The sequence below is a fragment of the Mercenaria mercenaria genome, chromosome 18 (assembly GCF_021730395.1).
Source record: "Mercenaria mercenaria strain notata chromosome 18, MADL_Memer_1, whole genome shotgun sequence".
Taxonomy (NCBI): domain Eukaryota; kingdom Metazoa; phylum Mollusca; class Bivalvia; order Venerida; family Veneridae; genus Mercenaria; species Mercenaria mercenaria.
Window position 1 is genome coordinate 2,162,349 of NC_069378.1, and position 21,580 is coordinate 2,183,928.

Genomic DNA, 21,580 nt, shown 5'->3' on the forward strand with positions numbered 1-21,580 from the left:
AAACAAGAGCTATTAGTAAATCACATAATTATATCATCAAGGCAGCCTGCCAAGGTAACTTGACACATACGTTCTTAGATATTAAAAGTTTGTCAAAAAACATAAATTCCTAGATTTTTTTTAACAACAATTCGTCTGACCATAAAAGCATTACAGAAAATGTTTTCTCAGCTCAGCATCTTATCTCAGATAATCCAAGTTAACACGACCATTTTGTGATAAACTGTGTTTAAAAAAACCCCCAAAAAACATACTTACATTATTTTACCTATTGCCATCTATAAACATGTGACTACAGGACTCAAAACTTCAAGAAAACATTGTGACAATTTATTTTTGATGTAGTCAAGTAAAACACTAACTGAATAGCTCGTTGGTCAATAATACAATTGTTACATAACTGTTTATAGATCAACTTCTGGTCAACAGTGTGGGCTATTCACCAGTCTATAGTACAACACTAAATTTTGCATTCTAAAGTTTTATACCGATAAAACAAGTTAGAAAAATGTCTACACAATGTCATGTAATAAACATCTATTGAATGGCTTGTTGGTCAATAAAGGTCATCCGTCCTTCATACTCTGGCAATACTTCTGACTATTACCAAGGAAGCCATTCAATAAGTGACAAGGAGACATTCAATAAGTTCATATTGTATTGTTTACATACTTGAGATTCGAGACTGAAGGGTCTTTATCAAAGGTGAAGTAGTTAGTAATGGATTTATCATACGGCAGCCAACCATGTGTCCCAAGTATTCCCTGTGAGGATACGGTTACCTAAAAGAGATTATAAATAAATTACTGACAGCCATCATGTTAACAACATGCAAAATTTTCAGAAACTTTTATGTCTGCAGATTTATTTTCAATGCCTTTTATTATCACAAGTTCTGTTTAATATTTAATGGGAAGGACTGCACTTTGTTGTACAGAAACTGCCGGTCCACAAAGGTTAATCAGGAATATATCTGTCTATATAGAGGTGTTTGCTCTTTACAGCTATCAACAGCATAGATGATACTGTATATACATGTAGTACCAGTATAAAAGATTATGCATAAATATCATAATGTTAAATCAAATAATTCTTGTCTAGGAAATTTGCCAAAAAAATCAGTAAGAATGCATGTATACCAGGGTATCTAACATTCCATGTTGTATAATAGACCTTGGCTGACTTCTAGGAACAGCTATATATACCAGTGGGTCCGCCTCAGATGAAAGCTACAAGTATAAAGTATTTGGTCTAATAATAACTTGCTTATAAATCTATACATAATACAGAATCCATTCATATGTTACAACATTTTATACCTATGAAGACAGGTAAATCAAGTGTTACTATTACTTCTTCAAAGTAGATGCTGAGTCAGTCTTGACCTCTACAAGTTCAAAATTGTGTGTCCTTATTGATTCCACAAAGTATACTTTGAGGGTCATCCTTATCATTGTAAACTGTATCAAGTGTTACTCCCCTAACCACTGTAAACTAAATGAAGTGTCACACTAGTCATTATAAACTGAATCAAATGTCAACTTTACCTTTGTAGAGAACTAGGAAAATCCTAAAATATACAAAGTAAGTTTTTGAGTGTCACCCTTACCTTTGTAAAGTGCACAGAGTAATGATCTAGCCTCTATAAAGTAGATACTACATGTCACCCTTAACTTTGTACTGAGTGTAACCTTTACCTCTAAAAATCAAACTCTGGGTTACCCTTACCTCCACAAAGAAGACTTTGATTATCAACCCTCAATTTACAGACTTGACCGAGTGTCACTCTTAGCTCTGTAAACTACACAGTCACACCAACTTCTATTAAGCAGAGACTAAATGTCAGACTTACCTCTACAAAGTAGACTTTGAGCTGATCCAGGAAGTAATAGACACTGAGATGTTTGTCAGTCTTCATCGCCTTGGCGACAACCTCATCAAAATTCATTCTCCTTGGATGTGGATCCTAAATTTACAATAATAAAGAGAATATAAGTATATGCAAGAATAAAATTTAATTTGTACGACTATTCAGGGTTAAATATTTTAGTAAAAATATTTCATTTCAAAGGATGATAGATTGTTGCACTGTACACATATGAAGTTTTCATATCAATTTATATGTGGTAAACATTTTATTATCCTGAAATGATGCTCACTTGAGTATTGATTGCTTGAGCACCTGGGATCTTGAGCAAGTCAATGTTTGAATCACTTGAAACAACAGGTAACTCAGTTTCCCATCCTCTTGCTTCAAGTAATCTATATTTTACAGTACAGCTTGAATATTTCAAGTGTTTCACCCAGTTCTGTAGTGGACTTACAACTACATATACCATATTATTATCTTTTGTGGTAAGTACCCTAAGCAGAAATGCTGCATTACTTGTAATTATCACATGATTCTTGATATAAATTGCTGGTCCATAGTTTATACTACATGGCCTGTCTTATACAGCACACGCTCATTGGGCTTACGTCAAAACTTTGGGGTAAAACCTGTGAATATTTTACTTTGATGTTATGAAATAAAACACTTAATTCATGACTTGCCAGTCAGTATGTGTTAATATACTGTAAAGTTTAGAATATAAAATCTAAGCAATATTACCTTCAGCAACTGGCAAGGAGTCTGTCCAAAGTTGTTAATCATTCCTTCCAAAGCTTTTCTTTCATTGGCATCCTTTACTGCATCTAAATCTACAGCTCCTGCAAGTAGCATGGGAAAATTCTATCTTATTGTTTTGTCTCTTTTTTGAGTTGCTTATCTGTTTTTTTTGTTGTTTCCTTTTTATTTGCTTAAATTCATACAGATATATTTAGGTCATATGGCGATTTTTCCAGTTTTTGATGGTGGAGAAAGACCCAGTGTCTCTCTGGTAATTGGTTCAGGCATGGGCCTGTGCCTGGGTTGAACCTATAACTTCTGTAAGTCAGCTAAATTGCTTCTTCACATGGTGAATTCTATACCCAAGCAGGGGTTTGAAACAACACTGGTAAGGGGCAAGTGATTTAAAGTCAGTAACCTCTTGACCACTGAGGTGCCTTGTTTGGATTCTATCACAGATAAAGTATGTCTGAAACACTAACAGGGTACAAGAACAGGAGAATTTAGCTTTTATTGTTGGCCTTAAATGCGATTATATGTAAATGATTGTGGACATATTTTTTTCTTCCTTTAAAAATTTACTTGGTCTTTGAATTTCTATGCACCACCCACATGGTTGATCAACTCATTATTATATTTTACATGAAAATTAGAAATTTCAATATCTGATACTGGTATGTTGTTTTGAATAAGCAGTATCAATATCACAATATATATAAAGAATCTAGTAGAACAAGAATAATCGGTAAATGATCACAAACTGAGTAATTCAATCAATTTGCTAGGGAGATTTTTGAAAGCACGGACCACAATCATGCAAAATTATGGCAGACTTGGTTTGATTCTGTTCACGGAAAGATATGAAATGTGTAAAACCCCATATTATATGCTCCTTAGCCAAGTCTTAGGCTGACCAGTGTACAGAATGAAAATGAAAATTGATAGGAATGGTATTGTACTGTGAAATCATAATTATTCATTAGGGACTACTTTTTGTGTTGGTGTCAATCCATGGAAAAAAAACAAAAACTATTCTATTTATAAAATGTGAAACCCATGAAACTCTGTCCTTATCAATATTATTAATATAAATTACAAAGTATAAAAATCTGTGTAAGCTGAAAATTTCATGCCCAAGAAATTAAATGGCTTATCAGTATCAAAAGTAACAATAATTCAACAAACCTTCATAAGTACAATAATAGAACACATTGAGGGCCTCAACAGCTGCTGGGCCTTTCTGTTTATATCCAAAGATCAGATCTATCCAGTTGTGTAGATTGTTTGACACATATTCTGACTCCTGAAAATAATCAGAGGGATTTGTGAATTGTCAATAATGGTTAGCAAAATAACCTAAATACACAGGGGTTCCATGTGATAGTAAAATAAATGCACCTCCAACATGGCAAGCAGCCAAGTGACGTAAGAGTTGTAATAAAGGAACAGTTACATTCTGTGTTTGTTTTGGGTTTAGCACAGTAACAACAAGCTTCCTGGATTCAGTACTAGAACAAACCTGGACTGTTTTCAACACAACTACAATTGAATTGTCCAAAATCACAGCAAATACTGGGTCACGAAAATACATGACATTCGATTTTAACGGAGCTTGAACTTTTTGCCAACAACTTTTGGGCACTTAATTCAATAAAATGTTAATTTTGTACAAGCCCGATGAAACCCTGGTTGCACGACTACATAAGCCGAGATTGGTAAATTCCTTATGGGAAAAAAAAAGCACTCATCCTGCAGGACTACCTGACAGAAAATTCCACTCATGGCAGTTTCTACATGACAAGTGGAATTTATGTCCTCTAATTCAATTGTACCTGCTTTTAAAAATCTTCAGGCATTAGAATGGTAAAGAGATAAAACATTTTTGCAATATAATTATACTTAGGCTTACAGTTCACTTACCAGAGCCTTCCTATGTTTGTAGATGAAGTCTTCTGGTGTTGCTGCCCACTTGGGTAAAATGACATCATTGACAACTTCCTTTGAGATCTGTAGCTTGCCGAGATCAAATTCTATATGTAACATACAGAAGAAAGACAAGTTTAGATGTCATTCATAAAATAAATTCTCACATTGTCTGACAAGCCATACTGTTCAGACAAGCCATACTGTTCAGACAAACCATACCGTTCAGACAAGCCATACTGTTCAGACAAGCCATACTATTCAAAGCAATACTGTTCAGACAAGCCATACTGTTCAGACAAGCCATACTGCTCAGACAAGCCATACTGTTTAGATCAGACATTGTCACACAAGCCATAGTGTTCAGACAAGCCATACTGCTCAGACAAGCCATACTGTTTAGATTAGCCATACTGTCAGACAAGCCATACTTTTCAGACAAGCCATACTGTTCAGACAAGCCATATTGTCAGACAAGCCATACTTTTCAGAAAAGCCATACTGTTTAGATTAGCCATATTGTCAGTCAAGCCATACTTTTCAGACAAGCCATACTGTTTCGATTAGCCATATTGTCAGACAAGCCATACTTTTCAGACAAGCCATACTGTTTCGATTAGCCATATTGTCAGTCAAGCCATACTTTTCAGACAAGCCATACTGTTTAGATTAGCCATATTGTCAGTCAAGCCATACTTTTCAGACAAGCCATACTGTTTAGACAAGCCATACTGTAAATGAATTCAGAGACAGAGGACAATTGACTCTTAGACTATATATTCTTTCTGATGTCAGACATACTGTCCTGTGTTAGACATACATGTTCAACCTTAGATATATATTAGGTATACTTGTCTTATGTCAGACATAATGTCTTATTTCAAATGGTCAAAAGGAACATTTGCCTCACCAAGGAATCAACTAGCAACCATTACACGAATGCTCTACTAACTTAGTTTTACCAGTTGGATCCTTAGCTACATTTAAAATCTGATGCACAGAATGAAAATTCTGTATGTTTTTTTCTCAGTTTAAAAATTTATATCATCATTTTTATGCCTGTTCAGCAATGGGTTTCTTCTTTGTCTGGTTGTAATCAGACAAGACCAAAGTTGTTCAGAAGAATGAATTTCTGAGCATGAGCGAAAACGATTTAATGAAAGGAATTGAATACCAAATTACTATTGTTAGAATGTGACTGACCAGTTTGGAAATAAAAGAATACCTACCATTTCTGTTGCTAAGGAACTCAGGTAAGTAGAAGAACTCTGGTATAAGTTCTTTGACATCATTGGGATTGTTGTACATAGATTTCCAGGTACCTGGTATAGAGTGAAACTGGCGATCCGCAACATCAAACCTGTGTAATACAGTATATATAGTAATTACCTGGGTAAATTCTTCAGATTGGTAAATGAGTCAGTACACCTAAAACATTTATAGTATTTTGAAGCTTGAACACAAATACAGTGACACATTTGTCCCTTGAGTATAGATAGTTTGAGCACTCGGGCTTGCATGAGCATCATAAGGTATCTGGCAATTTTTCTTACATCTTCTGGATCTCAAGAAATCCTTATTAACTTGAGCATATTGCTATTCCTCTTGCTACCTCAAGCAATATGTGTTTTACTGTATGTATGTATGTATGTATATATGTATGTATGTATGTATACAATAGATTTGTCACATACTATATTTAATCTGCACTTAAACCCGACCATCAACCCATCTAAAGAGTAAACTTACGCTAAAATTACCACAACTGTCCATGTTATTTTGACATTTATACAAAAGGTGAATGGAAGAAATTAAGATCTTCCAAAATCATCACATGAAATTTGTCAGCCTTACTTCTAAATGGTCTCAAGTCATCTCAAGATCACTGTGGCCTTTAACCTTAGGACCTTCCAGAAAGGGGTTTTCTACTGACCAGGGACAAGCATCTCATGAGGTTTGATGTCCAAAGCCCCAAACATTGCCCATGTATCAATTGAAAACCATTTTTAATCTCAATGCAAATATGACCATGACCTAATGACCCTAAACACATTCCACAGGCAATCATCTTGTTAAGTTTGACTGCTACAGACCTAAGCTTTTCAAGTTATTGATCTGAAATGAATGGACATGCAGACTGCCTAACCAACACAAGCAAAACAATACATACCCTTTTCTTTGAAAAGGGTATAAAGGTACACATTTTTACAAGCAATGAATTTTACTGGAAACTGACAAAGCATTGCAATCTTATAATTTACAAATTTTGAGTACAGTTACAATTGTTTACAATTTTGTAGAGCAATGTGTAATGTAGTGAACGGCTCCATCCTGATCATATACTGTAAAAGCACATATTTTCGCCAGATCGAAATTTCGCGAATTTGAAAATTTGAGTATGTTCACAAGGTAAAGTATTTGCAAAATTGTAAAAATGTTATCATACCTGAATATGAATTATACTATGGTCAATATTTACGTGAGGATTAATTTTTGTGAGATGTAGGGCCTGGCGAATATAGCTTAAATTACATACTTGTGAAAATTTCTGCTTTTACAGTAATGCATCTCTCTAGCTGAATTAATGTATTCTCAAATGTTAAATTTATTTACCTTCCACTTTGTAGAGCAATGTGTAATGTAGTGAATGGCTCCATCCTGATCATATAATGCATCACTGTAGCTGAGTTAGAGTAATGTGTTCCATAATGAAACTTCTCTATCACTCCTGTAGGATCCTCAAAATGATCAAACCTAGCAAAGAAAACAAACCATTAATACAATACATCTATACAGTTAAACTCTTGAAACATAAATTAAGTAGTACAATTTCAAAATGGGCTGTCATATGAAAGCATACTTGACTGTTTATTTTTCTCAAAAGATTCTTATGCAATTGCAGAGATGCTAGCAGGCATACCAATGCTTAAAGCTACATTATGCCCAAATGTCACATTCAAAAATATGGTCAATTAATACAAGCATGTAATGTAAACATAGAATAAATGTGTTTGTGTACATAAAAAGTGGTGTTTTTATGTTTAAAATACTACACAATAAATATAAGTAAACACAATGTGAATATGTTTTGCAAATAAAAAAACTGGAAGTCTTTTTTAACAAATGGCTGTTGCTATGCAACATTTAACTGTGACTGCAGCTGTACATACAGTTAGTTAAAATATTCATCGAAGTTATATGTTCAACATATACAGCAACATATAATATAGCAAAAGATGGGCACAGTATATCTTTAAAATGATCCAGGTATAACTTGCAGTAAAAATAGTCAAAGAAAAAAATTCTTTTATTTACGGTCATCTGCACATCAAGTTCGTTCATCTGTTTGAAGCAAATCAGGCTAATAGTGTGGGAAGAGTTGGACACACAAGATTTTGGGACAAGCAGACATACAGATGCCAGGACAGCAGCAACGCTATAATTATGCCCCCACATAAATGTGTGGGGGCATAAAAAGGGACATCAATTTGTAACAAGAGCTAACAAACCCAGTTTGAGATTTGAGATCATTTCACAAGTGCAAAAACTTGTGTGGATTTTGAAAGCAATGTCCATTAGTTGCAGAACAATTTGCTTTAAAGTAATGCAAGAATGCAAGACAAAAACCCAAAGTGTACATCCCTTTCTACAGTAGTAAAGTTATAAGACTTACTTCTCTCTAACCTCTTCTTCATTTCTGGGATTTAAAGCACCAACAGGTTTAGTGAGATCTCGAAATACTTCAGGTTTATCTAGATCTAGAGTATCTGATGTGTAATCACACAGTATCCATGGAAACTGAAACATACAAATACATGTATTGGTTATACAAAGCAACTTAATATCAAGAACTTCACTATACAACTTTAAGCAAATGGCATTTACAGTGGTCTATTCTCAGTTCAATTTGTTGTTCTCAGTGATTTAGGCAATGCTGTGAAATTTCTATCATTCCCAGGGAAGTAATTTTCATATAATATTGTGGCCGAGTCAATACATAAGATTTAATCCCATCTATCAAATAAATTTCCTTAGATCTTGTGTCAATACATACAATTTAGGTCCATTTTTCAAAGTTTGAAATCCACTGATTCATGTCCTAATGCAAACACTGTTTTGGGACAAATCACTACATTTTATGCCAACAAAATCAACAGATTTTACAGTACACACCTAGGATGATTAGGAACAAATTAATATTTTTTTGAGTTTTAAATCACAATGCCACATACTCAGGTCATGAGGTGACTTTCTAACTTTTCATGGAAGTGGAAGACCCATTATCCCACCAGGCATTGTTTCAATCACAGGCTCACACCTGGGTTGAACCACCAACCTACCATAAGCCAGCTGGATGGTTTCCTCACATGACAGAATTCTACATTAAAAGCAATGTTTCAAACCCAATTAGAAACAACTGATTCAAAGTCATTCACGAAGGCCAAAACCTAACTAATGTAAACATTGCAGCTGTCCTTTCATCCAATCTTCTGTTAACCAATTTTGGCCTAAAACCTAGCTTCTTGTTTAATTTCCAAAGATTGTTGATACAGCCATGCAATTTGTTGGCAATTTATAATAATTGGGATGACAGAAAAGATGATGTTGGCTAAGCAGATAGCGAGTTTGCATAAATGATGATCTGGGTATGTTTGTACTTACCACTGGGTACTGACTTAGATCATTGTATGTTCTTCCTGCTATTGTGTTTAGTTGCATGAGGTACTCAAAGTTACTGATCTCACGTTGTACCCATTTCTGAAATCATGTTACATACAAATGTTTAATAAAAGATCTATATGTTACAGGTTTGTTTGCTTTGGGTTTAACGCCATTTTTCAATAGTATTTTAGTAATGTAATGGTGGGCAGTTAACCTAACCAGTGTGCCTTGATTCTGTACCAGTACACAACCCATGACCCCTTGATTGAGCGGCCGACACCTTGTCCACTAGACCACCGCTCCTCTCGGTTGGTTCATGAGAAGAGGTGGTTTTTCTATTTTGAACTGTTGCAAGTCTAATGTGAAACTGATTCTAAGGTAATTACCTTTCTAATACCTTGCCCTAAACTTTGTACTCTGGCAGCATACCTGAGTAAGCCCGGATGCCTTGAGAAGTTCAGCTGGAGACCGTGACCCATAGTAGATGAGATTTGGTGGTCTTAGACCTAGAATACGACTGTACACTTTGTTTCTGACCTGTAAAATAGAAGACATAATAACTTTACTTATCGCTTCAATTCTATCAATTTAACTGTAATCCATCTGGAAACTTTCTCTACTGTTTGACCCAACTTATCTGCACAAGGTTTTACCTTGATTTCTGTTTGAATATATGACAATACCGTTGATACTTAGAACAATATACAGTCTAACCTGTCTTAAGCTGCCAGCCAGGGGAAGCAGACAATTTGGCCGCTGAAGCCGGGTGACCGCTGATTGGAGGTGCAGCCAGTATATGTATTTTTCAGACTTCCGACCAGTTTAGCCTTTAGGCCCATTTCTTTTTCAGTTTCTATTATTATTTTACCAAGATACCTTGACTTGCATTTACCTTCGCAATACGAATTGTCTTCTAAGCAGTCTAAAACTCCAGTGTGATTTTTCAACAACAACTTCAAAACAAGTTTGTTTACAATTTTTTTCTCAAATATCGGGTATCGTCGGCGATCATCGCCTAAAAATAATATGTTTTGGAAGAAACATGGCCGCTGAAAGGGGTCAAATACGACGGTTGGGAGGCAATTTTGGTGGCCGCAGACGGGAGTTGGCCACTGAATAAAGTGATGAAATAGAGGAAAATCTGTCGGGGGCATCATAAAATGACCGCTAAACGGAGGTGACCGCTGATCAGAGGTGACCGTTAGTACAGGTTAGACTGTATATCATTCCAAAGAACTTCAAGGGTGGTAATTGAAAATTCCAAATTTTCAAAGTATCTTGTTATCATCAAAAACTATTTTAATGGCATATTTTCTATTGTAAATTTCTGCCAGTCTGGACACCCAAAAAGTTTTAAAATTTCAAATCAATTTTTTTAAATGGATTGTTATAAAGCATTCAGGATATTTAGCTAGCATAAAGGCAATATTTCCAAGCAAATTATTTGCCCAACATTAATTTTTTGCTATAAAACTGACAATATTAAAGAAATTACTTGGAAATCTTCATTTTTTGTGGGTATTTTTGTTAAACACCGTGTTTCAACAGTATTTCAGTCATGTAACGGCGGGCAGTTAGCCTAACCAGTGTTACTGGATTCTGTACCAGTACAAACCTGTTCTCGGCAAGTAACTGCCAACTTCCCCTCATGAATTATCAGAGGTGGTGGAAATCTTGAGGAAGATGTACAGCTTATATCTTGATCAAAAACAAAGCCACAATTCATGAAAATCCTGGTTATTTCAATATCTGTTAATCAAACTCACTTCAGAATGGAATACATCTGCAGTGTTTAATACTCTTTGACTCTAACTCAATGTTTGTATCTTGCATGCCAGCAGAAATTATTTTTGGTTAAATATACAATATTTCACACTAAAGTCTTCATAATTTTACCTAAGCACAACACAGATACTAATTTTATATCTATATTTTGGAATGTTAATACCTTTTTCTGAAAGTTGAGAAAGTAGTTTGTCTGGTCAATGAGGAACATTTCCAGTGCAGACCTCCTGAGGTTGTATCTACGAAAATGGATTTCTCTAAGCTGTGGCAGACCCCACTTGAAATCCTCACCACCTGTCAATAAAAAGCTATGTCAGTACATCACATTTATAATAAGCAATAAAAGTCTAAATCAATTCTGCAAAGAGTCTGATGTAAAGATTGTTGACAGACTTACAGACAAACATAGCCTAATCTATATCCCTAAATTCAACAAGACAACTTCATTTAATGGCTTCTCCAAAGATCTAAACACTATAACCAAACTTTTAATCATTTTATTTTTGTTCCAGAAATTAAAGCAGGTTTAATCTTATAAAACTGTAAATAAATTGTTAAGCTTGTATGCTTAAACCAAAACAGCATTAATGCCTTAAAGCTAAATGCAACATGTTCCGAGCTACAAACCTTCATCCCTGGTAGTACTACAGTCAAAGAAGTAGACATGGGTTGTGGTGACCTCCAAACGACCTTTTATGACCTCTACTAAGGTCACAAGTTCACATTCCTCTGATAAAACAAGTTTTTCTTTGTCCTGGTACTCCTCAACATTCGTACTGAAATAAAGTTAGTATTACACCTATAGTGTACTTTGTACTTTCAGGATTGAAAGGAGGTTCATCAATGTGCTTTCACATTCTGTAAGACTTTGTTTAATTAACTTTGCTCAGATGTCATGAAAGCTTGGAGCTTATCTGAAATACTCCCCAAGTCTAGTTCCATGAAAATATGAGGTGTTGTCATGACCAGTGTGTGTCAATCCCATGACCTCCAGACCAAGCAGCCTTCACCTTGACCATTAGACCACATCCTTCCATCAAAAAGTTTCAAACCCTCATCAACTTCCTTGAAAGAACATTTTTTTCTAATTCTGTACTAAATCAAAAACATTCATACAGTTGTAATCAGGGTGAAACAAAAAATATAATTTACATGTAATATATAACAGATCCAACAAGAGCTTTTGGAGGGCAGCAACGCTCGACTATTTAACAGCCTTGTCGATTGAATGAATATGAAAGTCGAAAAAAGGGCATAATTTAGTAAAAAAGCAAAATAGGGTTATGGAACCTGCATAGTGCTTATCAGCTCATGACAGTGGACAAGTGTGTAAAGTTTCAATCCATTCCCATTAGTGGATACTGAGATACTAGCTTACATATAAGAATTTAACCCAAAACTCCTAAGTTGAAAAAGGGGCATAATTTTGTAAAATGCGAAGTTGAGTTATTGACCCTTTGCATTGCAGGTCATATCATGACAGCGAACAAGTGTGTGAAGTTTCAATCTTTTCCCATTAGTGGATACTGAGATACCAGCTTACATACAAAAACTTAACCAAAAATTTCTATGTTGAAAAAGGGGCATAATTTTGTAAATAAGGAAAATAAAGTTATGGGACCTGCTTTGTGCATGTCAGATTATGACAGTGAATAAGTGTGTGAAGTTTCAATCCATTCCAATTAGTGAGTACTGAGATACCAGCTTACATACAAAACCTTAACCAAAAAATTCTAAGTCGAAAAGAGGGCATAATTTTGTAAAAAAGCAAAACAGAGTGATGGAACCTGTGCAATGTAAGTCAGTTTATCACAGTAAATAAGTGACTGAAGTTTCAATCCATTCCCACAAGTGGTTACTGAGATACCAGCTTACATACAAAACCTTAACCAAAAATTTCTAAGTCAAAAAAGGGACATAATTTTGAAAAAAAAGCAAAATAGAGTTATGTAACCTGTGCAATATAAGTCAGTTTATCACAGTGAATAAGTGTGTGAAGTTTCAATCCATTCCCACAAGTGGTTGCTGAGATACCAGCTTACATACAAAAACTTAACCAAATCGGGACGCGGACGCTGACGCATGAGCGAGTCCAATAGCTCTACTATTCTATGAATAGTCAAGCTAAACTTCAAAAAAAAAATAAAATCTACTAACCTCTGTGCACTTATGACATTCCAATCTTCATCACCTATCCCATCATCCCCAATGTTTTCCCTGGATACCAGAGCTTCCTTGGTAACCATAAGCTGCTGGATTTCATCCATCAAAACATTGTCTTCAACTCCTTAAGTGGAATAAAACTATGCTTAACCTCAGGTGACCATTATGTAAAGTAATAAGTTACCCATACTAAATTTCATTTCGATTATACACTTTCCTTTAGGAAACTACATTTTGCAAACCAAACTGCATTTGTTGGATTAGGCTCAAGTATGATTTACAGGAGCTGCAAGAACTTGTTGCATAACAGAGATAACAAAATAGATTGAAAACAAGTCACAGAGTGCAGTCTTGCCATTAGTTAATGTTATATGTGTACTCAGAATCAACCAATCAGAAGCAGGAGTATTCTGACTGGTCTTCAAACTCAGGTTTTATAACATTAGGCCATGGAAAGACGTCCGAGTCAACTTAGTTCCATCATGAGGTTCTGCAAATAAACTTAAATGAGCCGTGCCATGAGAAAACCAACATAGTGGCTTTGCGACTAGCATGGGTCCAGACCAGCCTGCGCATCTGCGCAGTCTGGTCAGGATCCATGCTGTTCGCTAACAGTTTCTCTAATTCCAATAGGCTTTGAAAGAGAACAGCATGGATGCGCAGGCTGGTCTGGATCCATGCTGGTCGCAAATTCACTATGTTGGTTTTGTCATGGCGTGGCTCAAATGAGTTGGAACATATGACACAGAATTTATTAAGAACATGACAGCTATCGGAGTATTGAATATCAACTGGAGTAGGTGAATACCTGACCTGTATTTCATGTAATTTTGAGATACCAGCTAGATATGGAACTTGAGAAACAGACTGATGAGCAGAAAATAATACATATAATACCCTTTCTTTGCAAACTGGATAATGACAGTGATATTAGAGTACGTTAAGTTACAAAAGCAACCTTTATGCCGTAATACTGGCATCTTATACACTAACTATAACTTCTGGCTAAGTGGTGAGGATCACTGACATGTCCCTCACCACTGTGGGTCTGAAACTTAGCTTAAGATGTAGAATTCTTTCATGTGAGCAAGTTATCCAGCTGTCAGTGCGAGTCTTAAATCGGTACCACTTCCCACACACAAAAAAATAATTAATACCCTTCGTTTACATTCTAAAAATAGCTTTTTTCAACTCCAGACTTACCAAGATTATCTCTAAGCAAACTGGCCTCTCTGTGAATATTAAAGTTGTAGTTCTGTATAACTGTTAGACTTATCAAGATTATCTCTGAGCAAACTGGCCTCTCTGTGAATATCAAAGTTGTAGTTCTGTATAACTGTTAGACTTACCAAGATTATCTCTGAGCAAACTGGCCTCTCTGTGAATATCAAAGTTGTAGTTCTGTATGAGTTTTACTTTCATACGAGAGAAGTTCTCCTGGTTTGACAGCTTCCAATGTAACACTGGAGATTCCCTGAAAGAAAAATCATATACACATGACATGATTATTTTAAATTTATTCATAACCGCTACCTAACAGTTTTGACAGCATGAATGCAACATCTAAATTAAATAACACAATTTGCGGTGTAAGTAAATTATTATAAGGCATATATTTCTTTTCCAAATGACAGGTTTCTTAGTAAAGTAACCTGTTTTCTTAGTAAGATAACCTCAATTTCTTAGTAAAGTTACCAGTTTCTTCAAAAAATGCCCTCTTATTTTTAGTAAAGTAACCTCAATTTCTTAATAAAATAACATCATTCTGTTTCTCTTTCTTTATACAGTGCCCCTTAGTAAAATGCCCTCTCATTCTTATTAAAATAACCAGTTTCTTTGTCAAATGCACTCTCTTTCTTACGAAGTATCTGAATTTCAAAACCTCAGTTAACTGACTGTTCGGTTCCTAGTAATGTTTTTTTTTCATAAAACAACAAAATAAATGAACTGGCAGTCAATTAATTCATTCTTTGTTCTTGGATTTCTTAAAAGTGCTAATAAAAAGCAGAATTCTCTTCACAAAATAAAAGTGGAGCATGCATTACTTTAAAAGTAACATCTTTGGTCCTATCTTCATAGATTTTCACTAGAATCTATGTAAGGACCTCTGAATTTGTAGACTGAAGCTTTTCAATTTTAATTTATTTTTTTTGCATCTTCCTTTTTCTCTTTATATCCAGTTACAAACAAGGAACAACAACATTTTTTACAAATCACATTTTATGTGCCGTATGATTTTATTACATTAAAAATTCATCAAAGTATTTGCAATACCTATGCTTAGTAAAACTTATATTAAACAATACTCTTAACTCGATGGACACAAGTTGATTTCCTACCTTTGAGCCCAAGCTCCTCGTTCCCCTGTAAAGAATCTTTTTGCCGCTCTCCATTGCCTAAGTGCGGCAGCATGCTGGTTACGTAACTGTGTAGTCACATTTTGGAAACGTTTCTCCTCATTCGTGACTTTTTTGTTGTACACATCTAATATCTGATTCTGAAAAACAACATAACCTCTTATTTGGTGAAACTGTGAAACCTTGCTCTCTTCAGCACTGATCGTACAAGCTCCCATGCTTATTCGAGTAATTCAAACAAGAGGGCCATGAAGGCCCTGTATCGCTCACCTGACCTACTGGCCTAAAGATCACCAAGATTAACATTCTGACCAAGTTTCATTAAGATATGGTCATAAATGTGGCCTCTAAAGTGTTAACTAGCTTTTCCTCTGATTTGACCCGGCGACCTAGTTTTTGACCCCACATGACCCAGATTCGAACTTGACCTAAAGATAATCAAGATTAAAATTCTGACTAAGTTTCATGATGATAAAGTTATAAATGTGGCCTCTAAAGCTTTTCCTTTGATTTGACCTAGTAACCTAGTTTTTGACCTCACCTAACCCAGATTAACACTCTGACCAAGTTTCATTAAGATATGGTCATAAATGTGGCCTCTACAGTTTTAACTAGCTTTTCCTTTGATTTGACCTGGTGACCTAGTTTTTGATCCTACATGACCCAGATTCAAACTGGACCTTGAGACCATCAAGATAAACATTCTGACCAAGATTCATGAAGATACAGTCATAAATGTGGCCTCTACAGTGTTAAGAAGCTTTTCCTTTGATTTGACCTGGTGACCTAGTTTCTGACCCCAGATGACCCAATATCGAACACTTCCAAGATTTACTGAGGGTAACATTCTGACCAAGTTTCAATAAGATTGGGCCAAAATTGTGACCTCAAGAGTGTTAAGAAGCTTTTCCTATGATTTGACCTGGTGACCTAGTTTCTGAACCCAGATGACCCAAAATTGAATTTGTCCAAGATTGAATTGTGAGTAACATTCTGACCAAGTTTCATTGAGTTTGGGCCAAAATTGTGACCTCTAGAGTGTTAATAAGCTTTTCCTTTGATTTGACCTGGTGACCTAGTTTTTGATCCCAGATGACCCAATATCAACTCGTCCAAGATTTAATTGAGATTAACATTCTGACCAAATTTCAATAAGATTGGGTCAAATTGTGACCTCTATCTAGTGTTAACAAGCTTTTCCTTTTATTTGACCTGGTGACCTAGTTTTTGACCCCAGATGACCCAATATCGAACTCGTCCAAGATTTTATTGAGGGTAACATTCTGACCAAGTTTCATTAAGATTGGGCCAAAACTGTGACCTCTAGAGTGTTAACAGTCAAATTGTTGACAATGGACGGACGGACAACGGACACAGGGCGATCACAAAAGCTCACCTTTGAGCACTTCGTGCTCTGGTGAGCTAAAAATCTATGGCTGTTGTTCCCAATGTTGCTATCCATTCATGTATCAAATTTCGTGAAAAATATCTTGTACATTAATCTTTAAGTTATGCCAGATTCCACACTTTTGTCATTTTTTTTAATTTTCTATTGCCACAGCAACTGTATCTGTTGCCATAGTAAAGAGATAAAAGCACTTGCATATTATTCTCTTTATCGTCATCTACCCTTGTTCTTAGCTGCATAAATAAGTATGTTAAGTTTTTGCAAGATGTCATTCTGCCATCATATATTTTGTAAGTAACAAAAATAAAAGGATTGTACACTCTCCATATTGCCATCTATTTTGATAATCAGTTTCATGAATTTAAGAACTTTTGGTTCTTTTGCTATGAAATTAAAGAGACCTCTGGTGCTTTAACCTTTAGCTTGTTGTCAGCAATTGATTCTGCCTTTGCGACCAGTGCAGACCACAGTTCTCTATTCAGTCAGTAATTTTTCATTGAAAACCCCTTCAAATAATAAATAGCATTACCCAAACTGAATGATGGACTAGTCCATTTTAAAAATATAGAAGGGTAAAGGTTAATTTACGAGCTGCTTTACAATATCAACTGATAGGTACTTTTTCAGTCAATGACTTTCAATCGCCTAACTTATGATGGAAACAAATAAGACTGAACCTGTAAAAGACTGCTATACCTGAAACTTGAGTTTACTCTCTCCATGTTCCCTGTAATATACTGCTATTATACCTGAAACTTGAGTTTACTCTCTCCATGTTCCCTGTAATATACTGCTATTATACCTGAAATTTGAGTTTACTCTCTCCGTGTTCCCTGTAATATACTGCTATTATACCTGAAACTTGAGTTTACTCTCTCCGTGTTCCCTGTAATATACTGCTATTATACCTGAAACTTGAGTTTACTCTCTCCGTGTTCCCTGTAACATACTGCTATTATACCTGAAACTTGAGTTTACTCTCTCTCCGTGTTCCCTGTCATATACTGCTATTATACCTGAAACTTGAGTTTACTCTCTCCGTGTTCCCTGTAATATACTGCTATTATACCTGAAACTTGAGTTTACTCTCTCCGTGTTCCCTGTAATATACTGCTATACCTGAAACTTGAGTTTACTGTCTCCGTGTTCCCTGTAATATACAGCTATACCTGAAACTTGAGTTTACTCTCTCCGTGTTCCCTGTAATATACTGCTATACCTGAAACTTGAGTTTACTCTCTCCGTGTTCCCTGTAATATACTGCTATACCTGAAACTTGAGTTTACCCTCTCCGTGTTCCCTGTAATATACAGCTATACCTGAAACTTGAGTTTACTCTCTCCGTGTTCCCTGTTATATACTGCTATTATACCTGAAACTTGAGTTTACTCTGTAATATACTGCTATACCTGAAACTTGAGTTTACTCTCTCCATGTTCCCTGTTATATACGCTATTATACTGAACTTGAGTTTACTCCCGTGTCCTGTTGATATATGTATTATACCTGAAACTTGAGTTACTCTCTCGGTTCCCTGTAATTATGCTATTTACCTGAACTTAGTTTACTCTCGGTTCCTGAATATACTGCTATACCTGAAACTTGAGTTTACTCTCTCCGTGTTCCTTAATATACTGCTATACCTGAAACTTGAGTTTACTGTCTCCGTGTTCCGTATATACGCTATAAACCTGAAAACTTGAGTTTACTCCCCTTCTATCCGTGTTTCCCTTCCGTAAACTGCATTAACTGAACTTGAGTTTACTTCTCCGTGTTCCTGTATTACTGCTATTACTGAACTTGAGTTTACTCTCTCCGTGTTCCCTGTAATATACTGCTAAAACCTAAACTTGAGTTTACTCTCTCCGTGTTCCCTGTAATATACTGCTATTATACCTGGAACTTGAGTTTACTCTCTCCGTGTTCCCTGTAATATACTGCTATTATACCTGGAACTTGAGTTTACTCTCTCCGTGTTCCCTGTTATATACTGCTATTATACCTGAAACTTGAGTTTACTCTCTCCGTGTTCCCTGTAATATACTGCTATTATACCTGGAACTTGAGTTTACTCTCTCCGTGTTCCCTGTAATATACTGCTATTATACCTGGAACTTGAGTTTACTCTCTCCGTGTTCCCTGTAATATACTGCTATTATACCTGAAACTTGAGTTTACTCTCTCCATGTTCCCTGTAATATACTGCTATTATACCTGAAACTTGAGTTTACTCTCTCCGTGTTCCCTGTAATATACTGCTATTATACCTGAACTTGAGTTTTACTCTCTCTCCGTGTTCCCTGTAATATACTGCTATATACCTGAAACTTGAGTTTACTCTCTCCGTGTTCCCTGTAATATACTGCTATTATACCTGAAACTTGAGTTTACTCTCTCCGTGTCCCTGTAATATACTGCTATTATACCTGAACTGAGTTTACTCTCCGTGTTCCCTGTAATTACTGCTATTATACCTGAACTTGAGTTTATCTCTCTATCCCGTGTTCCCTGTTAATATACTGCTATTATACCTGAACTGAGTTACTCGTTCCCTGAAAGCTTTATATGACGAGTTCTCTCTCCGTGTTCCCTGTTATATACTGCTATTATACCTGAAACTTGAGTTTACTCTCTCCGTGTTCCCTGTAATATACTGCTATTATACCTGAAACTTGAGTTTATACCTGAAACTTGAGTTTACTCTCTCCGTGTTCCCTGTAATATACTGCTATACCTGAAACTTGAGTTTACTGTCTCCATGTTCCCTGTAATATACTGCTATTATACCTGAAACTTGAGTTTACTCTCTCCGTGTGCCCTGTAATATACTGCTATTATACCTGAAACTTGAGTTTACTGTCTCCGTGTTCCCTGTAATATACTGCTATTATACCTGAAACTTGAGTTTACTCTCTCCGTGTTCCCTGTTACGCTTGTGCATGTTCACCATCATCTCTTGCTGGCAGTTGGACCAGAACTCCGCAGTTTTTGTTGTCAACTCCATGAACACATTCTCTGTAAAATGTTGCTTCTGAGGTTCAACCTGACCATACAGAAAATAAAAGAAACTAGAAAATGCTTTTGTAAAAAAGCGCATGTCTCCCCCAATGCAAAGTCCTATAGGCAAGAAGTAAATAGGGGTCAGGAGCGAAAGACAGAGACACTGATGGTTGGCTGCAATAGGGATCATCTACTTGGCATGTCCAGTCATCCCGCTAAATTTCAGCACTCGTGGCCTAGTGGTTCTCAAGTCACTGTTCAGGCTCCTGTGACCTTGACCTTTGATCAAGTGACCTCAAAATAAATAGGGGTCATCTACTCTGCATGTCCAATCATCCTATTAAGTTTCAACATCGTAGGTCAAGTTGTTCTAAAGTTATTTCCAAAAAATGATTTTACATGAACAGGCCACTGTGACCTTGACCTTTAATAGACTGACCCCAAAATCAATAGGGGTCATCTACTCTGCATGTTCAATCATCCTATGAAGTTTCAACATTCTGGGTCAAGTGGTTCTCAAGTTATTGATCGGAACTGGTTATCAATGTTCAGGCCCCTGTGACCTTGACCTTTAACGGAGTGACCCCAAAAACAATAAGGGTCATTTACTCTGCATGAACAATCATCCTATGAAGATTCAACATTCTGGGTCGAGAGGTTCTCAAGTTATTGATTGGAAATGGTTTTCCATGTTCAGGCCCCTGTGGCCTTGACCTTTAACAGAGTGACCCTAAAATCGTTAGGGTTCATCTACTCTGCATGACCAATCATCCTACGAAGTTACATCATTCTGGGTCAACTGGTTCTCAAGTTACTGACCGGAAATGGTTTTCAATGTTCGGGCCCCTGTGACCTTGACCTTTCACAGAGTGACCCCAAAATCGTTAGGGGTCATCTACTCTTTATGACCAATCATCCCATTAAGTTTCAACATTCTGGGTCAAGTGGTTCTCAAGTTACTGACCGGAAATGGTTTTCAATGTTCAGGCCCCTGTGACCTTGACCTTTAATGGAGTGACGCCAAAATCAATAGTGGTCATCTACTTTGCATGTACAATCATCCTATGAAGTTTCAACACTCTGGGTCAAGTGGTTCTCTAGTTATTGATCAGAAATGGTTTTCAATGTTCAGGCCCCTGTGACCTTGACCTTTGACGGAGTGATCCCATAATCAATAAGGGTCATCTACTCTTTATGACCAATCATCCTATCAAGTTTCAACATTCTGGGTCAAGTGGTTCTCTAGTTATTGATTGGAAATGGTTTTCAATGTTCAGGCCCCTGTGACCTTGACATTTGATGGAGTGACCCCAAAATCAATAGGGGTCATCTACTCTTCATGACCAATCATCCTATGATTTTTCAACATTCTGGGTCAAGTGGTTCTCTAGTTATTGATCGGAAATGGTTTTCAATGTTCAGGCCCCTGTGACCTTGACCTTTGATGGAGTGACCCGTAAATCAATAGGGGTCATCTACTCTTCATGACCAATCATCCTATGAAGTTTCAACATTCTGGGTCAAGTGGTTCTCTAGTTATTGATCAGAAATGGTTTTCAATGTTCAGGCCCCTGTGACCTTGACCTTGACCTTTGACGGAGTGACCCTAAAATCAATAGGGGTCATCTACTCTTCATGACCAATCATCCTATGAAGTTTCAACATTCTGGGTCA

At 36.2% G+C, this 21,580-nt stretch overlaps 1 protein-coding gene across 1 annotated transcript in view; it reads right to left on the bottom strand.

Annotated features, from left to right (window-relative positions):
• LOC123539393 (neurobeachin-like protein 1) overlaps window positions 1–21,580 on the bottom strand; it is a 104,847-nt gene that overhangs the window by 13,464 nt on the left and 69,803 nt on the right. Inside the window, exons 33-49 of the mRNA XM_053530566.1 lie at window positions 19,800–19,949; window positions 15,481–15,638; window positions 14,491–14,615; window positions 13,136–13,265; window positions 11,606–11,754; window positions 11,142–11,272; window positions 9,623–9,730; window positions 9,194–9,289; window positions 8,205–8,329; window positions 7,145–7,285; window positions 5,761–5,891; window positions 4,529–4,638; window positions 3,794–3,911; window positions 2,612–2,709; window positions 1,853–1,966; window positions 1,140–1,229; window positions 673–782 (exon numbers count right to left, since the gene is read on the bottom strand). Coding sequence (XP_053386541.1) covers window positions 673–782; window positions 1,140–1,229; window positions 1,853–1,966; window positions 2,612–2,709; window positions 3,794–3,911; window positions 4,529–4,638; window positions 5,761–5,891; window positions 7,145–7,285; window positions 8,205–8,329; window positions 9,194–9,289; window positions 9,623–9,730; window positions 11,142–11,272; window positions 11,606–11,754; window positions 13,136–13,265; window positions 14,491–14,615; window positions 15,481–15,638; window positions 19,800–19,949 — 2,084 coding nt within the window. The remainder of the gene's footprint in view (window positions 1–672; window positions 783–1,139; window positions 1,230–1,852; window positions 1,967–2,611; window positions 2,710–3,793; window positions 3,912–4,528; window positions 4,639–5,760; window positions 5,892–7,144; window positions 7,286–8,204; window positions 8,330–9,193; window positions 9,290–9,622; window positions 9,731–11,141; window positions 11,273–11,605; window positions 11,755–13,135; window positions 13,266–14,490; window positions 14,616–15,480; window positions 15,639–19,799; window positions 19,950–21,580) is intronic.